This window comes from Odontomachus brunneus, unplaced genomic scaffold (genome assembly GCF_010583005.1).
Source record: "Odontomachus brunneus isolate Ranch 3 - 2012 unplaced genomic scaffold, Obru_v1 Obru_scaffold_091, whole genome shotgun sequence".
Taxonomy (NCBI): Eukaryota; Metazoa; Arthropoda; class Insecta; order Hymenoptera; family Formicidae; genus Odontomachus; species Odontomachus brunneus.
This window is the reverse complement of record NW_022639541.1, coordinates 844,548-865,222: the sequence shown is the minus strand read 5'-3', so window position 1 is coordinate 865,222 and position 20,675 is coordinate 844,548. Positions and strand designations below refer to the sequence as shown.

Below are 20,675 nucleotides of genomic sequence, written 5' to 3'. Positions count from 1 at the left end.
TATATATATATATATATATATATATATATATATATATATATATATATATATATATATATATATATATATATAGGGTTTTATTTTCCACATATGTATTTAACTGATCTTTCAAGATATACAGATGTTAGAAAGTAGAGGTAAAATTTCATAAAAAATCTTTATGTTTCGCTAAGAAAATATTATTTTACACTCGCGACTGAAATCGCGCAGTACAAAAGTTACAGCCAGGAGAATTATTTTTGTAGCAAGTATTACTGTTCTAATATCAATGACAATAACCTAATATTCATATTGCTACACAAGAAAGAATGCTGTTGAATCAATAAACTTGATCAATTGCGCGCTTATGGTTGGAACAAATCTTGTTGATTCAACAACAATATGTTACTGACAACAATGTTCGAGTTAGAAAAACAGATACGTCATATATTGCTTTAATAATTCGAGTATATTAATTTCACTAACACTGTTAATATTCCAACTACGGCTCGATGTTGACCAATTCTACTGATTCAACAGCATTTTCTTCCGTAATACGTATATGAGATTATTGTTATTGACATTATGATGACACTTATAAAAATGATTCTCTCCTGCATATAATTTTTGTTAACCTATCGATTTAATCTGCATTTTTTCTGCATATTACAACATTTTCGTTGCGACAACAGGAGGAAGTAGTTTACACCGGAAATGACTATAATTTTAATTACGTCAACATTTTTTTCTCAGTGTAGACTCTCATCCTCCGTCAACATTTCGTATTCTTCAAATACTCAGAGGTGATTTGACGTTTTACGTTGGCGCGATTGAGATATTTACGTTGATCTGGGAGGCTTATGATGGTGCTGCTCATGGCAACGCGATGCGACGCCATAAAGTATGAAAATTTTCTCTTTCTCTCAGACAATGACACTCTGCACATTGATCACTTTCACATTGCGAATCGCATTAAAGGTTATCGGGCTCGCGCGTGGCACGGACTGCTGAATTTATGACTCGCGTTTAACATTTTCGAAGCTTTCTCTTGTTCGCTTCTTTTTTCATTATTTTACCGTCGGACATGGTTCGCGGGTAATTGCGTAATATGAAGCACGTGCAGCGTTCTAGGCCTTAGGAATGATTAATATTATCGTTAATGATAATTGCATAGATAAACTTGACCCAGGAGCAATTATTCGATAAGGAAATGCGAAGCACAACGGCGAATTAATGCATTGCTCTATATTTTATGGAGTTATTATTAGAATCGACAATTACGACCGGTTCTCTCATTCTGATTGCTGTAGTGACATACGCGCGACATCCAATATTGTCATCTGAGCTCGCAACTTCAGATAACCGCGCAATAACGCACGATCAATAAATATCGCGCACAAGGAACAGATAACAATCGCAATCCCGTCATTTGTCACCGTTAATGGCACCGTATGTTGAAATAGAAAATTACCATAGAATTACGCGTTAAATAAATCGCTGTTTTTATCGCGTCGCGCGACTGATCGCCAAGAGACTGTCGTGGACTGTCGTGTCATTGACCAGGCGGGCAAGATTCATTAACAATCGCGTCGGAATCGTTTATCGACGATCAGCCGTTTCTCCGTGTCTTGCTGTTCCGAGCGATTTGTTCGAAGCTTGCCCTTGCGCGGAAAATCGACGCCGAAGATCGCCAGTAACGTTTGACCTGGCGTTAAGAGATGATTGTCGATGTCTGAAACGTTTCACTTGGAAGAGAAAGAGAGAGAAATAGATAGACGGAGATCCTGGCGATCTTATCGAAAGTGTCGGGAACCCGACGGTAGCGGTCTTGGCCAATCGCGTTCTACCTGGCAGGCTTAAGATCTTTATCCGGGATTCGGGACGGGTGTTCCGCTGCATCTCGGTCTTACCGCGGGAAAAGCTTACGGAAATGACGCGGTCGACGCGGGGGTCCGACCCGACGTCGACCCGTGGTCGGCTTCTTTCATGATTAACGATGGTTCACCGACGATTCGCAACATCGCACCTAGTAACATTCCTGTCGCGGCATAAACTTCCGTGTCCGACAGACGAGATAGAACGACGACACACAGGACGCGGTGGTACGAGTCGGGAAAATGGGCGAGAACTCACCACGTGTCCGTGCACCGGCGATTTCGCGATAGACTGTAGCTGGGGATAGAGTTGACCAGCCGCCGCCGGCGTCATGTCGGTCAGCATCTCGAGGCCGACCCGGGACTGCCGTACTCGGCCTCCGTGGGCTTCGCGAGAGTCGATGAGTTGACACGAGCGGTCCTCTGCTAACTCTCGCTTTAGGAGTCGCTCGTTTACTCGCTCGTTGTAGTCGTGGTAGTCTTGGTGGTCGTGGCCGTTGTTTTAGATCGCGCACTTACTACTACACTCGGTATCACGGACGAGCGAGTGCTCGAAACGGTTGTCAATTAATGACAATTGCTGACGACCCGCCTGCGACGTCGCGCGTCGGTTGTCGCAGGGTATGGCAGGATGCTGAAGAGACCCGGTTGGCCTCTCGCGCGGCCTTCGCGCGCGCGACTCTCGGAATGAAAAAAGTCCTCTCGTTGGAAAACTGCCGGGGTTGTACACCGTGGTTCCCGTTCTTCGCCCCGTGACAGACTGCCGACTACCCGGGCGGCTTGGTCTCTCGACCGGAGAGACGGGAGAGGATATGGTGGAAGGGAATCGCCCAGAACCCAGCGACCCCCGGGCAAAAAAGGGGGTGGATCCTTTGATGGGCGGGAATGCATCGGAGCTCGTTGCCGCCCATCAACGCCTACATGTTGTGCTGGGTTTCCTCGATTTTATTCGTCCCCTCCGTGGCCTTCCACCACCTCCTGGTGCGCTCGCAGTGCGCGGGCTCTCTTCGGAGTTCACTCGCTCCCACCGCCGCGGTTATACCGGTTTGCCGTCTCACTCCTACCCGGCCTCGCTCCTTCCATTCGCTCTCTGTTGGTTCTATCAAGGTATCCCCGCTACGCGATACCCTGATAGACCCGATTCAGCAGTGAATTGCGCGCGCAGCCGGCCGACGGAGGAAGGAGGCACTCGTGACGACCACGACGGCGACTTGGAGCGGCTCTACTCTTGGCTTCTCCTCTTCGGCGTATAGAAACGAACCAGGGGGACTTTCCACCTCCCGGCCTCTCCTCCACCTCGCCGCGGTCCCTCTCGACGAGCTTCCCCTTTTTCGCTCGCTTACGTGACCCGGAGTCGTATCGGCGCTCCTCCGTCGCTCGTGGTGGTTCGCGAGCGCGAGTCTGACATAACGGTATATTCTATGCCGGCGTATCCCTATTTAAATACCGATACGCGGCGACCAAGCAGTCGATGTAGCGTGAAGTCGAGGATACACGCGACGAGATCGGGAATCCGGGCCGATGATGGTCTGCTCTTCGCGCGCGCGCGCGCGCACGCTGCTTCGCGTTCCGATCGCGCTCGTTCGTTCGTTCGTTCGTTGGTCGTGTGCGTGCCGCCGCACCGCCCGGTGCCGATGGTAAAGGGTAAAAAGGGAAGAACGAGAAGGCATCTGGGTATATTAACCTCGTTGTCGGCGGGTAGGAGACCCCGTGGTCGCACGAGAAAGACAGAGAGCAGAGAGACCACGCAATAGCGATCGCGTTTGACGACTTGCGTCCCCGTAATCACTTTTTAAATGTTTCAGGCTATTTGTTCGGGATTATCCTTAATGCGCGGCGCGTTCAGGAAATTACATGCAAATTGTTTTGTACAACGCGCCTCTCTCTCTCTCTCTCTCTCTCTCTGCCCTCTTTGCCTGCCTGTTTGCCTACCAACCTGGCTGGCTGCGTCGAGACGCGATCGTGCTTTTAATGAGATTTTATTTCGGTCGCTGATGCGAATCAGAGAGAGATACGCGAGGATTGAATTCTGCTGCAGCGAGAGAAGCCTGAGACGACTTTTCTTCCCCTTTCTTACTCGCCCTCCCCCTCTCTCTCTCTCTCTTGTGCATTAACTTTGATCCGCGATCGAGTTAGTCGTCAGGCGTGCCCGACGATTAATTGCGTCGAGGTTTACATCTCGCGTACGTATCTCGCCGCGTTTAGATCGATACGAGACCCCATAAATCTCAGTAGAAAATCTCTATTAAGAAGACGCGCACATATAAGGTGAACGAACACGTATTATTGATGGAATTATATTCACCGCTCATTTTGCGGCTGGAAATCGAAATGCGATATTTTATTATACTCGCGTTTCTCGCGCGCGCGTGTGCGCTCTTTTTCTCGGACAATCACTTAATTGCAGTAAAGCTATTACAGCCTACTTTATCTTCATTTGATCGCGCGCGCGCGCGCGCGCGTTTAACGTATTGGTATTCTAACGGCACTCACGTTCGTTCCGTGCGCATTCACGCGTTAACTCGCTCTTACAACACAAACGGATCTCCGCGCTCTCTCGCGCTATTTCTCGCGTTAGGCGATGCTCACAGTTAGGCGCGAACGAACGCATTGACATTCGACACCGTTCATGCAGCCGCGCGATAATGCCGCCACGATGACAGTATCCATCGGCGATCTATCACGGCTGGCGAAAATAATTGCAAATCGCTTCGAAATCACGCTGCTATACGCGTCATTAATATCTCCGTCGGGATGCAGAAAAACCGCGGCGCTTGGTATCAGTCTATTAGATTCCGCGCGCTAATGAGCGCATTTACAAACGCAATGGGACTGTATCCGACGTTTGATAGAATCTAGTGTAAATCTCGGGAACTTTTCACGTCGCAAATCACAGTTGTGTTAGAAGCAAGCAAAACACGCCCTGCTGGATCGTGTTATCATCCGCGAAGAAAACGACACCGACGACCGTAATTCGCTCGCGCTTCCTCGGTTTTGCGAAACGAGCGCGGGGTTTTGTTTCGTGGGGTTGTGTGTTAAAAGCAGCGGCATCGCAACGTCGCTTTCAACGAGGACCGCGCGAGAGAGTACGCGTAGAACCTAATGCGATTTTAATCGTGCGCTTTGAATTTCAAATGTTATCGGCTGGGTCTTGCAAAGTGGAACACGCTCGGGGAAGTGTTTCAGTGGCGTATTCCGCGCGAGCGGTGCGTTTCTTTCTCATTCTCGTTAATATGTGCCCTGACATCGGCCATCTTGAGCATCAACGGCACTCAGAAGAAAATATTTGTATTATTTGCGACTATAATTACATGGTAACGGAATTATATACGGAGTTACTTTTCAAATGGTCCTTTCAAATATAAGCTATACATTTTATTGATTAACTATAAGTTTTTATTAAATTCTCTTTAAAAAAGAACGTTTTGATATACAACTTAGGATAATCATTTTTAGGGTGACCGTAGTTTTTCCTTATGATATTTATGATGCATATTTGCTGTTATAAAAAATATCTAAGTAATAAACAATATTTTTTCGGTGGATACTAATAACATATATTTGCTATATAACATCAATACAAAATATTTTCTAAATAAAAGAAAATATATTTTCTTTTTAAACTTTAGATTTTCATGAAAGCAATTGTTTGTTATACTTAAATAAAGGAATTTTTATTTAAGTCAACATTTGTATTCATCGAATGAATATTAAAAAATTTTTTTTTCTTAATGTATATATTACTTTCTTCTTAAAACAGTTATAACATATAATAGCTACAGAAAATGACTATAATTTTAGTGAGATTAACCATTTTTTATTCAGCGGAGCATATTTTTCACCGGCCTGTTTTTATGCAAGTTTACGTTAATGCGTCGTTTTCAGTATTGTTCGATTCTCACCTTCTTTTATTTTAATTCTTTTATTTTATCCTTAAATCGTTAAAACAAGAATGTCAGTCGGGCGACAACGTTGGATCTTCTTGATTGATTAATAATGCGTTGACATTCTGTTACTAAAGTTTATTGCATTTTACTGCTTGATGTATATACGCGCTTGCGGTGTGTAGGGTTGAAAGTTGTGAAAGTAACTCTAGTTGTAATGTTAAGGCATATGTAAAGACTCCTCGAATACGTGCCACGTTGACTCCTCAAGTGGACAAAGAAGTCAAGAATATCCCTCCGTTGACATCAGAAATTGTCCGAGAAAATGAAACTTTATTGTATCGTACAGCAATAACCCGGTATCTATAATTCATGGATCGAGATGACCATCCTTTATCGAGCTGGTATACTCCGTTTGTCGTTTGGCGAGTGAATGCCGCCGCTTTATGGTACCCACTTCGTCTTTACGATCGAATCGCGCTAACAGAATCGCTTCATAAACTTAGTAATCCTCGGCAACCGGTTGCTAAGTCTTTTAACGAGTTCATTAAGTCTTCTAATTAGAGACGGTTGGCGCTATCGTCTTCTCTGAATTTATCCATAAACGATCGCACATAGGCAGGGTAATTTATACTCGATTAAAACGCGTTCGTATTTGCGTTTTTGTTGGCCCCCTAAGTTCATGAATATTTTGGATACTAAATCGTGAGAGCGTCGCCATATTTTCCACCGTTTAACGGAACCACAGTCTACCTTCCTACGCCAATGGGCGATGGAGACGCGAGCGACGGGTCGAGGTCGCATTAGGACCTAATTTTCCATAATGGAAGAAGTCCGTGGCGTGGTACGGCGCCACTACGGCGAGGCGACCGGCTAATCGTGGTCCATTCATAACCATTCCCGGCCGGCCGAGCGCGCAACGAGCGGACGCTCGCCTTAGTCCCCGTCGTGATTCGCGCGGGCAATTTAGACGCGATTTCTCACCGGGCCTCGGTGACACCTCACCGAGAACTCGTTCGAAAGGGTTGCCAACGTCGAATTCGATGACGACTCGCGGCTTTCGACGTGACTGTGCTGTGAATATTCAGATAGAATGATGAACTGTGTTTCACGTGTAATAAAACAAAAATTCACGTCAGTGTAAATTTTTTATTCAAATTTGTTCAGTCCCTGAATTGATCATTCTTTGATTCTTTGCCAACCTTGTCACACTTGATATAATTTTAACTAATAATAATTGAACCTCTTAGAAATGAAACTGATCAGTTCCTTTTTTTTTGTAATTTTCTTCATTTCGATGAGAGTTAAACGTTAACATCATTATTATCATCGTTTATCCTCACGAAAAATAAGTTAAATTTCGCACCAAGATCCGCGATGGCTCTTACTGACCTTCCTAGATTTCGTTAATCACTATTATTATTATCATTATCAATTTGGTATCAGAGGCTCGATCGCATCGGTGCGTTCTTGAGGGTTTCGATTAGGAGTGCCGTCGTCCGTTACAAAGTAGCATCATCTGGTCGGCGTGATTCCGTATACCGTCACATTGGCGAGATAATACTTGAGCTGTACCCTTCGATAGACGCGCGTCCAGGTAATCGATAGACGCGCGTCTCGAGGAGGTGAGAAAGGAATAGGTTCGCAGAACGACGAGGGGACGTTATCGGCCAGCCGGCACCCGCGCTACGAATCCTGGCGGCGATTATGCGTACATCGCGTGCCACCGGCGCACAAAAGGTGCGACCCGCCCACGCCCTTGCGTATCGCGGAGTAGAGCAGAGTAGAAGGGCCGGTGTGGGTGCGCTCGCGTTTGCCGTCTCGCTCGCGCGCGCGAGCGAGCGCGGGAGGAGGGTGCGAAAAGGGATGTTTTACAATGAACCGAATCAAAGACGGGCGTTAACGCTCGCGGCAAGGACAAATGGCGTTTGGGCCAGCGAGAGCGTGGAGGCCGCTCCAGTAGCTGGCTATCGAGTTTCCTCGTTTTCAGATTCTCCCGCACGAGAGAACGAGCGGGCGCGAGTGCGCGCCGTTCCCTCGGATTTATTGCGACCGCGAGCGGTGAACCCCCTTCCGCTTCGAAGCACGCGAACGAACCACCGGAAGATAAATCGTTCGCTCGGTACTCAGTCTCTCTCTCTTTCTCTCTCTCTCTCTCTCTCTCTCTCACATTCATTCTCAGAGTGGACGGACGTTTAATTCGACGTTAATGTATGGATATCCCATCTCTAGTCTCGTTGAAAAATTGATTAGCGTCGATATATCGACCTGCTGTGTGACGCGTCGCGACGCGTCTTCTCGGCGGCGCGATAGATCGACCCGTCGCTGTGGCCGTACTCTATGTATCGAGCATCTCTCGATGATGGATCGTTGATTGGCAGAGATGGGCCATGGGGTTGAAAGGGAAATGGGGCCTAGGGGCCTCATGGGGGCGGATAATGACAGGGCGGTCTCGCGTAGCGAGGAGATGGTCCCGCGCTAGGATCAGCTCTCTCTCTCTTTCTGTCTCTCTCTTTCTCTCTCTCTCTCTCTCTCCTTCCCTCTTTCTCGAGGCTCTCGTCGCTCGCTGGCTCTCTCTCTCTCGCACGGCCATGTGGTCATCGAGAGATGCTGATGGACTAATAATTACCGAGCAGCCAGCTCCGCGCGCGACGGCTGGCAGCGCCGAAAATGAAGATTCACCTTACCAAGTTGGAGCGAGATCTTGTCTACTATCTACTAACAGCGTGTGTAAAGCCTTTGCCGAAACCGGGCCGACGGACGCGGTTCATTGACGCCCCGGTACCCGTCGTGAAGTTACGTGTGCGGTGCCTCGACGAAGACAACGTCGTCGGAGTTCGCGTTATTTTGGAAATTCCGTGGAATCGTTTCGACCAATGTGCGCAATATTTATCATCTAAGGCTTTTGCCAGTTGCGTTCTCTTCTTTTACGTGGACTTTCTTCTTTTTCTTTTTATTGACGTTGGCTAGAAACTTCGTCTCTCCATCTATAGACCATATTATTTCAGTGTCAGGTAGGGAACATTTATTCTCAATATTTACTAGTTTACTGGAGGATGTTTTCGGCATAGAAATTTCCCAAATTTTCCCAGCATAAGTTCCGATTAAAACGCCCAAATTTGTATTAAAATTGATTATCCTTCTACGATACTTGCGCTCTTTTCAGTAGGTAATGTTTATTTTTGGTATCAAACGGGAAATCCCATTTTTATATCAACTATTGTATTGTAATAGAATAAAATATCAAAGGATAAGATATTTTTAAAATATCCCGAGTATTTTGCTGTATGAAGAAAATTATTTGGAAAGCTAATGTGTTTTATTCAATTCTAACGTAAAATGAAAACTAGAAAAAATATTGGGAAAACTTTGGATCTCCCCACTTAGAATCGTATATTCGAAACATTATGTTTCTATCTAGAATCTACAGTTATTTTGGGAAATCGGGCTGAATTCCAACTAGATCCCAATTAGTAAAATTTCCCAAGAAATTTTCTATGCGAGTTGGCCTTTTTTGTAAGATCTTTAAAAGCTTTGTATGCTTTTTTGGTGCTCCCTGCGGGAGCGATGCCCGATGCAACATGGACTTTTGAAAAACGACATCGAGCGTGGCGTCAACTGGCGTGGCGGCCATAAACTCGATATCTTGTATCGAACGCCTCCGTCGTCGCCGATGTTCGCAAGTACGCGCGCTATATCGCGAAATCGCGCGGAAGATACGAGGCTTTTAAGCAGCGCGTCGGGCCGCGCCTCGCCGGGAAAACAGGACAAGGAAAAGAAACTCGTCCCGGGTAGAGCTGATTTACGAACTCGCCGCCGTGGCCGCGATGTAAGCCGGGGAGTAAGTCGAGATTCTGTCTACATCGTGCTGCGGGGATAGAGAGGACTTCTCTCCCGTCCGCCTCCCTCCTTCCACCTCGCCCGCTGGTCAGATTTATGGGGTGTTCTGCGGGGAGCAAAAGGTGCAGAAGGCAGAGGAGGTGGAGGAGAGACGACCCGCGTCCGTAATTCACGCGTCGCTCTTTTCCGCCGACCGACCGCGGCGACGTCAGGAGGCGACGCAAATAAGGCGCACCCTATTTCAGGAAGGGCTCGATCGGAATAAATATCTTCCCTCGATTTATATCACCTCTGTCCCCCTCCTCCTCTCCCTCGTTGCTGCTATTAGCCTCCTCTTTCTCTTCTCCTTCCTGCTGCTCGTGTTCCTGAAGTATATTCTGTCGGCGGCGACGTTAGATGCAGATAAGATAAATAAAACGCGGCTCTCACCGCGCAGATTTAATTCGCGCACTTGGTCTCTTGTAAAGCGCGTTCCGCACGTTCAACCGCGAGCGGTTCGCGGCGGTTTTTACCTCGGTTAACGCGCCGGTCGATATGTTCCTCTCGTTCGCGCTCAGCCGCGACTCGCGCACGGGAATACGCGAAATACCGTGTGCGGGTGTAATTAAAATAATGTCGGCGTTACGGCGCAATGGACTTTTTCTTCGTCGGTAACGTGAGCAAGTAAGCAGTTGGCCGCGCCGGAGCGCGTTCGCGCATGCATAATCCCGGGGTAAATTAGGTGTGACATTTAAGCGCGTGCGAGGGAAACAGCGCGAAGGAGATTGTGATTCCTTAATAACCCGCGGAGAGAGAAAGTAATACGGATTAGTTATCGCAGGTTATGAAAGGATGCTGCTCGAACGCGAGAGATTTCTGCGTTGGCACATATAAGAGACGCCGGCGTTTGAATGGCGTTCAAAACTGCGAGAGAAACGGAAAGAGAGGTGAATCCGATGCACGCGTCGCTGTAATTAATGATAATCGTGTTAACAACCGTGTGGTGGAAGACAGAGGACTGTCGACGATTAACTACTTCGTGAAGCACATCGGAATTGTCGATTGACGCGCGACGCCTAAAAAGCCGACTTTGACGCGCGAACATGCAACATTGCGGATCTCGTGATTATCATAATTGGTGGGCAACCCGCCCTGATCGAAGAAATTACCCTTGTATTTTTTCGCGTCGTTCGAAAGACGAACAAGACGGTCGTCTCATCGCGATGCGAATTATCATACAAGCGTTTGATTTTCGCGTGCACTGAAGAATGTTTGATACTTGTAACTATAATGATGTAGAGAAATAATTGGTACAAATCATGGCCCCACTATTTTTAATTAAATTCTAATATAATGTTTGCGAATAATCTTATATACATGTTACTACTACCATTTTCGCATTAGAACAACCAAAAATATGGTTGGGACCAACAATAATAGTATAATAATAGTAATTTTGTTAGGTCAACCATTTTTTTCTCAATGCGGGTGAGTAGCGTTCGATTCGGCTCATTGCATAGAGCAAAGTCGAATTTCTCCTTGGCCATTGACTTTGGTTTTTGATGTGACCAAAGGCAATTGGTTTCAGCAGTTCTCTTTTAGAACTGTAGAGTGCAGCCAAGAAGTTAAACTGCAATGTGCTGGTCTCGAGGAAAAGGTTTATTTTCAGAGTGTCAGTGCCCAATGGAATGTCAATAATTTGGTGTTTAACTCTGCCTTAGAAAAGTAAACGTGATTTTCGGGAAAAAATGAGATTACGCGCAGGGAGTGACTTCCGAGGAGGTGAGACGTCGCGTTTTTTAAAAGTGTCCCTGAGCACACGTTCGACGTATGTTCCTGTCCTTTTTCTTCGTCTCTCGGAAGCGCACGCGTTCGAAATACGAAGAAAGTCCCGTCTGCGGCAACGGTGCGCCGCGAAAGTTGAGCGCAAAAGGGGGAAACAATTAACCCGGACCGAGGACCGCCGACAAATTCGCGCGCATGTTCGCTGGAAGTTGAGATCGTGAAATGACGTGCAAACTGAGGGACGCCCTCGTCCGCCCCCCGGCAATACGGTAATCACTATAATTACGTATCGAGCCCTTATATTAATATCCCCCAGCTACGTCTCTCTTTCCATCTACCTCCACCTTCCTGCTCGGTTCCACGGCCAGTGTCGATTCGGCTCGTTCGTCGCCTCCTCGACCGCGTGAAAGCTCACTTTTTTCGCGGGGCCTTTCGCGCGAGTCGATCGGCCGCGATTTATTGTTGGCATGTCGGCGTTTCCTCGATCGTTAACAAGCGCTTTGAGTAGACGAAAGCTCCGTCTCTTTAACTTTCTCTCTTATCATGTCGTATGTTTGTGTACGTATTATATCGAGTAATTAATCCTGTAGATTAATAATAATTTTGTATTGTGATTAGAGGACTATCTCAGAGCGTTAAATAAATGCTGCTTCCTCTCTTTTTCATTCTTCAGCAATCTACTCGTAATCGAAATTCATTCGCGATTTGTGAGCCACCCGTCCATCACGTTTACGCGACGAGAAATTCGCGAATTCAATCAAGAGCGCGTATTTGTTATCCAAGCGGCAATTGAGGCCGTTATCCACACCTCCATCCGTGAGAAATTCAATTCGAACGATCATTCGATTGGCAATCGGACGAATCGAGTTTTCCTATCCGCGAATCTCCCAACGAATTGCCCCGGTGCGTTGATCGAAAATGGCTGGTTTCGAACCTGGCACCCTCGACTGCGTGTCGGGAGATGAACAATTAACGAGGGGACGCTTCGGGACCGCCCAGGATCCGTCGCGGAGGACGTCGCGAAGGGTGTTGTAGTCGTCGCGCGGGTTTAATCAGTTGCTTCTCGCTCGCTCTTACGCACTTGTCCGTCGCCGAAATCATCTCTCGTCTCTTTTGATGAACTTCGGTGAACAGAGAACACAGGAACAGAGGTAGAGATGTCATCTTCGATTAACAGAGGTAGAGATACAGAGAATTGGAGGAGGAAAAGATATTTGTCGCGCGTTGTACTCGAGCATTGTCCGTTTACTCTCTTGTCTCTCATGTCTTGAAGTGAAAAGTAACAGTACACTGTAAATCTAAGTGTGTTATTTTTCTGAATTTTTTGCAAGTTTCTTATCATTTTAAGTTATTTAACATGTTTAAATTGTAATTTACATGTCGTTTAAACGTTTTAAATGACGTAAATTCAGCCTGCAAGGAATGAAAAATGACACACTTGAACTGTCACATCGCATTTTCATTTGAAACGACAGAGAAAATACTGTTGTGTAACATTGCTGAATCTTGTAATATACTCAAAGTTGATGTAAAGTTTACGCATCAGTCTTTCAGGATAGAATAGAGGATTTATTCTGTGAGCGTGAAAGATAACTCAAGTGATTCGGCTTGTTTTTCAAGCGATACTCTGCTCCAAGAAATTTAGAGAGTACACGACGTTCCCCTTGACGTCTTACCTCGAGATACTCAGTGTCCTGCGCGGGATGCAGTCCCTGCTGCGGCGCCGTCGGCGCGATCGTCATGACGTTTTGTGGGTGGCCGTTGTGCGAATATTGGTACGCGCAATTCATCTCCGGTACTTGCGCCCGCGGGACCGCGCACGCTGCTGCTCCAAGGTTCCTTCCACCGCGTCCGACCCCGCAACAATAAGATTACATCCACTCCGACCTTCGGTTCTCCGTTCCTTCGACGATCGCGACCACTTGATCCTGCGAGGTCGCGATGTTCTGTTCGGGCGAGAAGAGATGCGACGTGGAGACGCTTTCTTAACGACGTGAAGGCGCAGCGCGAAGCGCGCGCTCTCCCCCGCGAGCCCTCGTATATCCCGGCGTTGTAATCACAGTAATTTCTGCAGCCGCCACCGTCGCTCGTGAACGGTGGCGGAGGTCGGTCAGTCGATAACGAGGAGAGTCGCTCGAGGACACGCGACGATCGCGGATTCTCACTCGCCGTGGATGACGTCGTCGTCGGGTACACGTTTCCGCGCGACGTCGCGCGTCAGTTGCCACGCGGAAGGAGGTAACAATTATCGGAGGGAGCCGAGATGCACCTCGCGGCGTGCAACAATTATAACTGAGCTTTTTCGTCCCCCACGTAGAAGAGGAGCGCCCAGCTACGGAGGCGAGCCGTATCGGTGTCTCTCTTTCTCTCGGTCTCTCCCTTTCTCTCGTCTTTCTCTCTCTTTACCTATCTCTTTCTGGTACTCATGTCTCTCTCGCTCGCTCTTCATGTCTCTCCCTCTTCCCGCCGCCCTCCTATCGGCGCGAGTACACGGTTGTGTGTGTGTGTGTGTGTGTATGCGTGAGTCGTGCGTGCGTGCGCGTGCCCCAGGAGAGTGCGTCGAGTGGTCGTTCCTAAGGAACCTCGCGAGTACGTTTCCATCCTGGAAGGTGTTGCTGCTGGTGGGGCAGAAACAACGCCCGCCCTCGCAGTGGTCCTCCTCGTCGACCTCGCGATAGTCTAATCCACGTTGCAACCCTAACGAACGCCGTGTTCATTCTTCCCTACCCCGCCGTCGGCAGCGGGTCACCCCCTTGGTCCCTCCACTTCGGCCCCCCTCTATATCCCTCCCTCTTGCCTGGTTATCTCTCGTGCTCCCTCCATCGCGGCGAGGATCGCGCTCCCGACCAATTAAAACGCTCTACGATCACGTGGTTCCAGCGCAGCGTCCGCTGCCGCCGCCACTTCGTCTTCCTCGTCTTTTGCTCTTCTTGTTCCTCCGCGTCCTTTTCTTCTTCGGTCGGTCTCCCTCTGTCGCCCCTTCGCAGTCCCGACTCTTCGTCCTCTTCTTCTTCGTCTGTGCTTGTGTATCCTTTGCCTTCTCACGATCTCATTGTCCGTTGCGTCTTCTTCTTCTTCTCTCTCTCTCTTTCTCTCTCTCTCTCTCTCTCTCTCTCTCTCTTATTTCTTCATTTTCTTTTTCTTCGTACTCTGTCCCTACTCGTTGCTCTCTTCCACTCGATCGGTACTCGTGAGCAAGTCCGCAGGATCACGCGAGAGTCTTCGGGGCCTGTCGCGGGGCCCACAGAGCAGTGGGGGAACTACAATGACTAGGTTGGAGAGATATTAGTGTGTCGTTACGCCGAAGAACAGGTTTCTCGATTTTACATTAGTTAATAGCAATCCTTCGCTACGGAAAATGATACCGTATCCGCAGCGCTCAGCGACGCCTTCGACACGTCAATGGAATCCTCGGTCTTTCTCTTTTTTATCTCTGTCTCTCATTCTATCTCTTGGGCTGTCCATTGATACTGTTACGCGCCGAAATGTGTACTTCGGGAACGAGTCAGCCCCTACACCAACCGCACTTTTTTTATTTTGCAATTATCCCCGTGTATTAATCCGATAATCGCGTAAATCGATGGTTACCTTTTCGCCGCGCTTCGATAGATTCTGCGGAAAGACGCTTCAGTTTTCGAGCGGAAGCACGAACGATAGAGTTATTGCTATGATAGAGATGTTAGTTTTTAATATCACGTGTACTTGACGCTTGTCCATAACGACAGGCGTGTATTCCGTTTAATGATCTAGTAATGAATAGGGTAAACGAATATGCGCGAGCAGAGATAGCGACGTTCTCGAAGAGCGAGATATCGGTTTTAATAATAAGTCGAGCCTTCTCGCGCACTGCACACGGGTCTCTCCTGCGTCTTCGGGCGCTAAATTGATATCATAAATAACGAGATAGCGTATCGTCGGTACATAAATTTTAACGATATAATTATCGTTAATACAAAATTACAGCTGTGGCACGGTTATCCGATGCATTATTGCCGAGTCAATAATAACGGTTCGCTGGTGGCTCGCTCTCTCGCGTAAACGATCGCAGACGTATGTACGTTCATACGCACGCGGTTATCTCATTGGCCGAGATAAATTGAAATCACTCGTGTGCCGTTCATCACGTGGATGCGTTAGCGCGTTTCTCAAAAAATTCTCACGAAAACATATACGAGTCAATTAGGCGCGTCGCGTCGTTTGGCTTATCCTCGCATTATCGGCGAAAGACACACGAAATTGTAGGCGATGAGTGAACCTTTTTAATCCTCTCACTGCTGCGAGGACAGTATATTTTTCACAGAAGTCCCAAATCTACTGTTTGTCTTGTATTAATTAAGATTTATCGTTACTAATATTGTCGCCTGAACAATATAGCATGTTATAATTTTTATTAATAAAATTAATTAATTTGTGTTAATAGTTTGTTAAAGATTGAAATAGTCATAAAGAAATATTCAGGGATAAAAGGGTTTAATGTCGCACATCTCATTTTAGAAAATCCGATAGATAACTTTAAAGTTTCTACGCTCTAGGATTTTTATTTTATTTTATTCTCATTTTATTTTTTTGCGGTAACAGTCCGAAATTATATGTTATCGGATACATTAGGTGAAAATTACTCGCGGATGCCGCATCACGCGAAATTTTCCGGAATACGCTTCAACCCCCGAGCGGCCATGTCTCGGGAAGAAACGTGGGTGATCAGCATGAATTTTATTGTTAGGACGAGAAATTGAACGTTTCTTTAGAAAAATGGTAATTGCGTGACAATTCTCAGAGGCTATTGTGGAAGATATAATACAAATGTGTGTGTTTATGGATTCGCGCGTATATTATCTCTCCCGATTTTTGAGAGGCGCCATTATACTTCCATCGCGACGATGAACATGACCGATACATGATCAGCTTGAAATGAGCGACATTTATCGCTGAGTTACATATTAAGGCGGCTAACGAAGGCGACTACGAGGGTAGAAGGGTGAACGGGAGAATCGTCGTTTGAATGAACCCGTTCTTCAAGAACACATAATACTGACGGTATTTCATTCTTCTTCCTCCGTCTGTCTCTCGCGTCTGTAACTCGATACAGTGGGAACCGCGTGTGATTTCTATTGAGCCGCCGTGCGGCCGAGAAAGGGTCCAAAGGATTGTTTCGGCAACGCTAAGGGTGCGCCGTCGAGCTCCGCGTGTTCTTCTTCCACCCCCTCGCGCGCCTCCCGTGTATACGCGCAGTGTACCGTATTTCCTAGCGTTAGAGAGGATGACGTGTTTGCGATATTTTCGTTTCATTCGACGTGGGAAACATCATTTATTAATGAGAAATTAAAATTGTGATTATTGTCTAATTTTCGTAATCAAAGTTTCTTTATGAAGAAAATATTATAGTTTCTTTTCATATAAATTCTTTTAAATTATGCTATGTTTTCAGTAGTACAGAAATAGATTGTCAGACTGTCAATTTCGCAAATATAGCGATATTTTTAATAACATTTTATAATTCCTGAAATATGAGTAACACATGTGAGATAAAAGGATAGTCAGTTACGACAGAATGTCGACCTATTTATCCCTACAACATATAATAATTTTTACTACAAAATTCTCTCCGTATCTAAGTGTCTAATTACGATCAAAATTTTAAACCTTTTCCGACGTTATCACGTTCTAAAACTCCGCTATCGATTGATGAGCGACAGTTGAATCGCGCTCGGGCATGGAAAGCGAAAAGCGTTCGTTAGGGTTGATCGACGCACGTGGCGCGAGGCCAGGTGGCGCCAACGAGCTTTCCCGAAAAGGGAATAAACGTCGATCGGCGTTTGAGGGATGATAAACGACGTTGAGAGGGCGGGCGGGTCTAGAGAAAGAACGAGAGAGAAAGCGAACGAAAAAGCGAGATAGCAACGTTGCGAAAGAGAGGCGCGCTCTCCGCGGCGATGGCGGAGAAATCGGACGAGGGGGTGAGCGATGAAAAATTGTGTCGGCCGAGACTCTCTGGTGCGTTCTCTCGTGGATATGAAACTGCCAGACGGATAGACGGACAGACGGACGAAAACAACGAATGGCTGTTTCTTCCGAGACGGGCCGACGGTCTGTTATTACATCTTTCTCTCTCTTTTTCCTTCTCTCTCTCTTGTTCACCCTCCTTCCTCTCATCCCTGTTCTTCGCGTCTTAGGAGAGAAGCGGATCGCCGCGTTACCGACGAGAGAAAGAATAATAGCCTCCCCCTATGGACCGTGGTCTACAATTAAAACTCTCTCGCGTATTCCCAAGGGCGGGAAGAGCTCTCTCGTCGCTGTGTGTACCGACTAATCGACCGTGCGCGCTCGCTCTCTCGCGTTCGTTGGTTCCATGACGTTTCGCAGAAAACGAGAGAAAGGGATAGATAGGTCGTCGCGGCGCCGGTCGTTTGCGTAGCTAAGCGAATTCATCTCTCTCTCTCTCTCTCTCTCTCTCTCTGCTCTGAGAGAGAAAAGCGTTTCTCGCCGTTGCGAAAGCTCGGAGATCCATCGCGAGATTTGCGTACGAAATCGCGCGTCGTCCTCTTCATCGATCGCTCCCGTCGGTCACGCGGACGAAAGCTCGGAAAGAGACGGGGATAGTTGGTTAGTTCCTGTCGGCCTAATAATAGAAATCTGCGCTGAAACGGCCGGTAGCGTGGAGCGCGCAGGGTGACGGAGGGAAAATAAGAGGATACCGTGAGGAAGAGAGAGGCGCGCAACGGTGGCAGTTGCTCGGGTGGTTTCGTCCGCATTACGAGTTACGCGGGCGGGGTAATCATGATGATTCTCCGACTTCGGGTGGGTCATCATCTCGTCACCGCGTCACCCGCGGCCAAAAAACACTGCACGCACACGGGGCACGCTGCGTATTCGTTCGGCATAACCGCAATCTCGACCACCACCACCATCATATAACCACCACAAGCATCGCACAACCACCACAAACCACTGGCACCGCCACCGCCGGTGTGTTGATCGACACCAGCGGACCAAACGAAGATTACGAGAGGAGCGAAGGATGCTTTATGGACTTATCAATCACTCGATAGGGCCCCGCGCGCCGGAGATGCGCGCGGCGTTCCGTGTTTCTTACCGGCCGCGCGCACCCTGTTATTAGCGACGATTAAAAGATTCCGCGCGGCGGACGGAATCGAGTGCCGTTTCCTCGATTCGTTTCATCGACAGGGATTTATGATTCCCACCTTGCCCGAGGTAGGTCGTCGAACGCGTCTTCCTCTTCGCGGCGAAGAAACGTCGTTGTCGTCGTCGCCAACGTCTTCGCGACGGGGTCTTCCCGCGGCTTGCGAACTCGACCAGATTCTCTCCGACGAGATCTCGCTCCGTCATTTCTTATTTCTTTCATCGTGCTTCATGCTAAGTAGACGGATGTACATAAATTTGCCAGCAACTTTACTAATCCTTGCGTAAAGCTTGCATCCCTTGTAATGTATGATTTACTCGTAACACTCATACACCTTGAAACAATGTTATGTAACAAAAAAATCCGAAAGTAACTTTCAGTAAACGCGTTGCTCTATTAATTTCAAAAGAAATTATTGAAATATTATAATTAGTTCACAAGATACAGAGAATATATATTTGTGCATCATAAATTTAATTAAAAATACTGTGAAGTTTTTTTTTTTCTATTATTGATTATCTCACGTTGTGACACACATGAAAGCTTATTTGGATTTATTTGTTATGTGGCTACATAATTTCTCCTTTCCTGTCGGCATGTTGACTGCCATGGAGTGATCGATATTGTAACACTATCGCGTTTCATGAATTTACGCTTAAGATATGACCAATTGCATATAACAGATTAAATGTATGACAGATATCGAGGCAATGACACGAGTAGCATGCATCATGAGTTGCAATTATTTGTCATATCTCGAAATATTGAAACTTTCTAATGGGATATCTGAGATCTTGTTGCAATATTGCTTTTATTTAAACTCTAACTTTTAATTTTTGAAGTAACTAGTGGAAAGCGTGGCAGTCTTGACAAGTGATTACTCAGTAATAACGGTTCGTATTCGACGTGAAATCGTTGCGTTCTGCGATTATTTTTCGGCCGCAACGCGCAGGGAACCTCGACCCACGCTTAGATACTCAGGTGCATTCGGGACGATCGGGGTAGAGTGCCGAGGCGTCTAGATTGGCCGCGGTGTGGCCGATCGTGCACGCACACGAAATCTCGATATCTCGAATCGAAATCTCGGTGCCGATCGAAATTGAGCGAGCCGGGCCCGCGAGCGGCTCTCGTTCCGGACGGACGCGGCGCGATTTAAGCTCGACGCGGTTCAGTTTGGCGCAACGCGGCGCCTATCGGCAAATCCTCGCGTTCTCCGCGCCGTCTTCAGGAATCGTCTCTCCCTCTCTCTTTCTCTCTCGCTGCTTTGTGGGTGGACTGCGGCCGTGGACGCCGTATCTACGTGTTCTCGCCGTACGAATGTACTCGCATTTTGGCTCGGGCGTGTAGGGGTCCGGAGACGGGGCCGCGGCGGGGCCCCGAACCCGGTAATTAAATAGCTGTACCCTGCAATTAGGGCCACTAAATCGTGGCGGACCCGGCCAGCGAAGGGCCCGCCAGACACAAAAAACAACGTCGAAACGTTGCTTATGCCGAGCGAGAGCCAAACTCGCGCGCACAGCTACGTGCGAGTGGGCCCCAGAATCCCTGTCGATGTTGTCCCACGTGCGTGTGTCCGTGCTGCTGCGTGCGCGTGTGTGCGCGTGTGCATTTCGCGGGGGTGGCTTCGTAGCATGTGGGAACCTAATCGGGTGGAAGAAAACGGCGAGGAGGAGGCGGCGGCTGCCCTCGTACCCTAAAACACACTCGACTGTCGTTTTGCTGCCTCTCCCTCTTTCCCGCCGTCCTTCTGCGCCGTTCGCATTATATACGGCGCGAAACGCGCCCGTCGTGCTGCCGCTACGTGCGTCTCGACATTTTGTCGGGTAGGCGCGTGATTCTGCGTCGCGGCGCGGAGACGAACGTCGAGCGTGACAAAGTGCGCGCGAGATCAAAGTGTTGAGATACATAGAACGGGATCGGCGCCGAGAAAAAGAGAGGAGTCATTTCGGAGCCATTTTGATGCACTGAAAATTATATCGGCGCAAAAAGCTGATATCGGGGAAAATCGGTGCTCGCGCTGGCATGCATCGCGGATTGCATCGCGAAATTAATTATCCCGCCTATGCCGTCACGTCGGGGGCGACTCACTTTTAATCGGCGAAACGAGTTTGACGATCTTATCGCGCGACCGAGAGAGAGAGAGAGAGAGAGAGAGAGAGAGAGAGAGAGAGAGAGAGAGAGAGAGAGAGAGAG

The 20,675-nt window shown here is 47.7% G+C and overlaps 2 protein-coding genes across 8 annotated transcripts in view; one reads left to right on the top strand and one right to left on the bottom strand.

The window, feature by feature from the left end:
- LOC116848197 (protein ABHD13) overlaps positions 1-20,675 on the top strand; it is a 183,002-nt gene that overhangs the window by 8,127 nt on the left and 154,200 nt on the right. The window lies entirely within an intron of this gene.
- The window catches only part of LOC116848194 (transcription factor Sp9-like), a 131,998-nt gene that overhangs the window by 52,817 nt on the left and 58,506 nt on the right, over positions 1-20,675 (bottom strand). Inside the window, exon 1 of one of the 7 annotated variants that reach the window (XM_032824030.1) lies at positions 13,018-14,005. The exons of 5 other annotated variants lie outside the window; for them this stretch is intronic. In XM_032824030.1, coding sequence (XP_032679921.1) covers positions 13,018-13,131 — 114 coding nt within the window. In that variant the 5' untranslated portion in view covers positions 13,132-14,005. Of the gene's footprint in view, positions 1-2,112; positions 2,910-13,017; positions 14,006-20,675 lie in introns of those variants that run through there. One more of the 7 variants, XM_032824031.1, reaches the window with a different exon arrangement.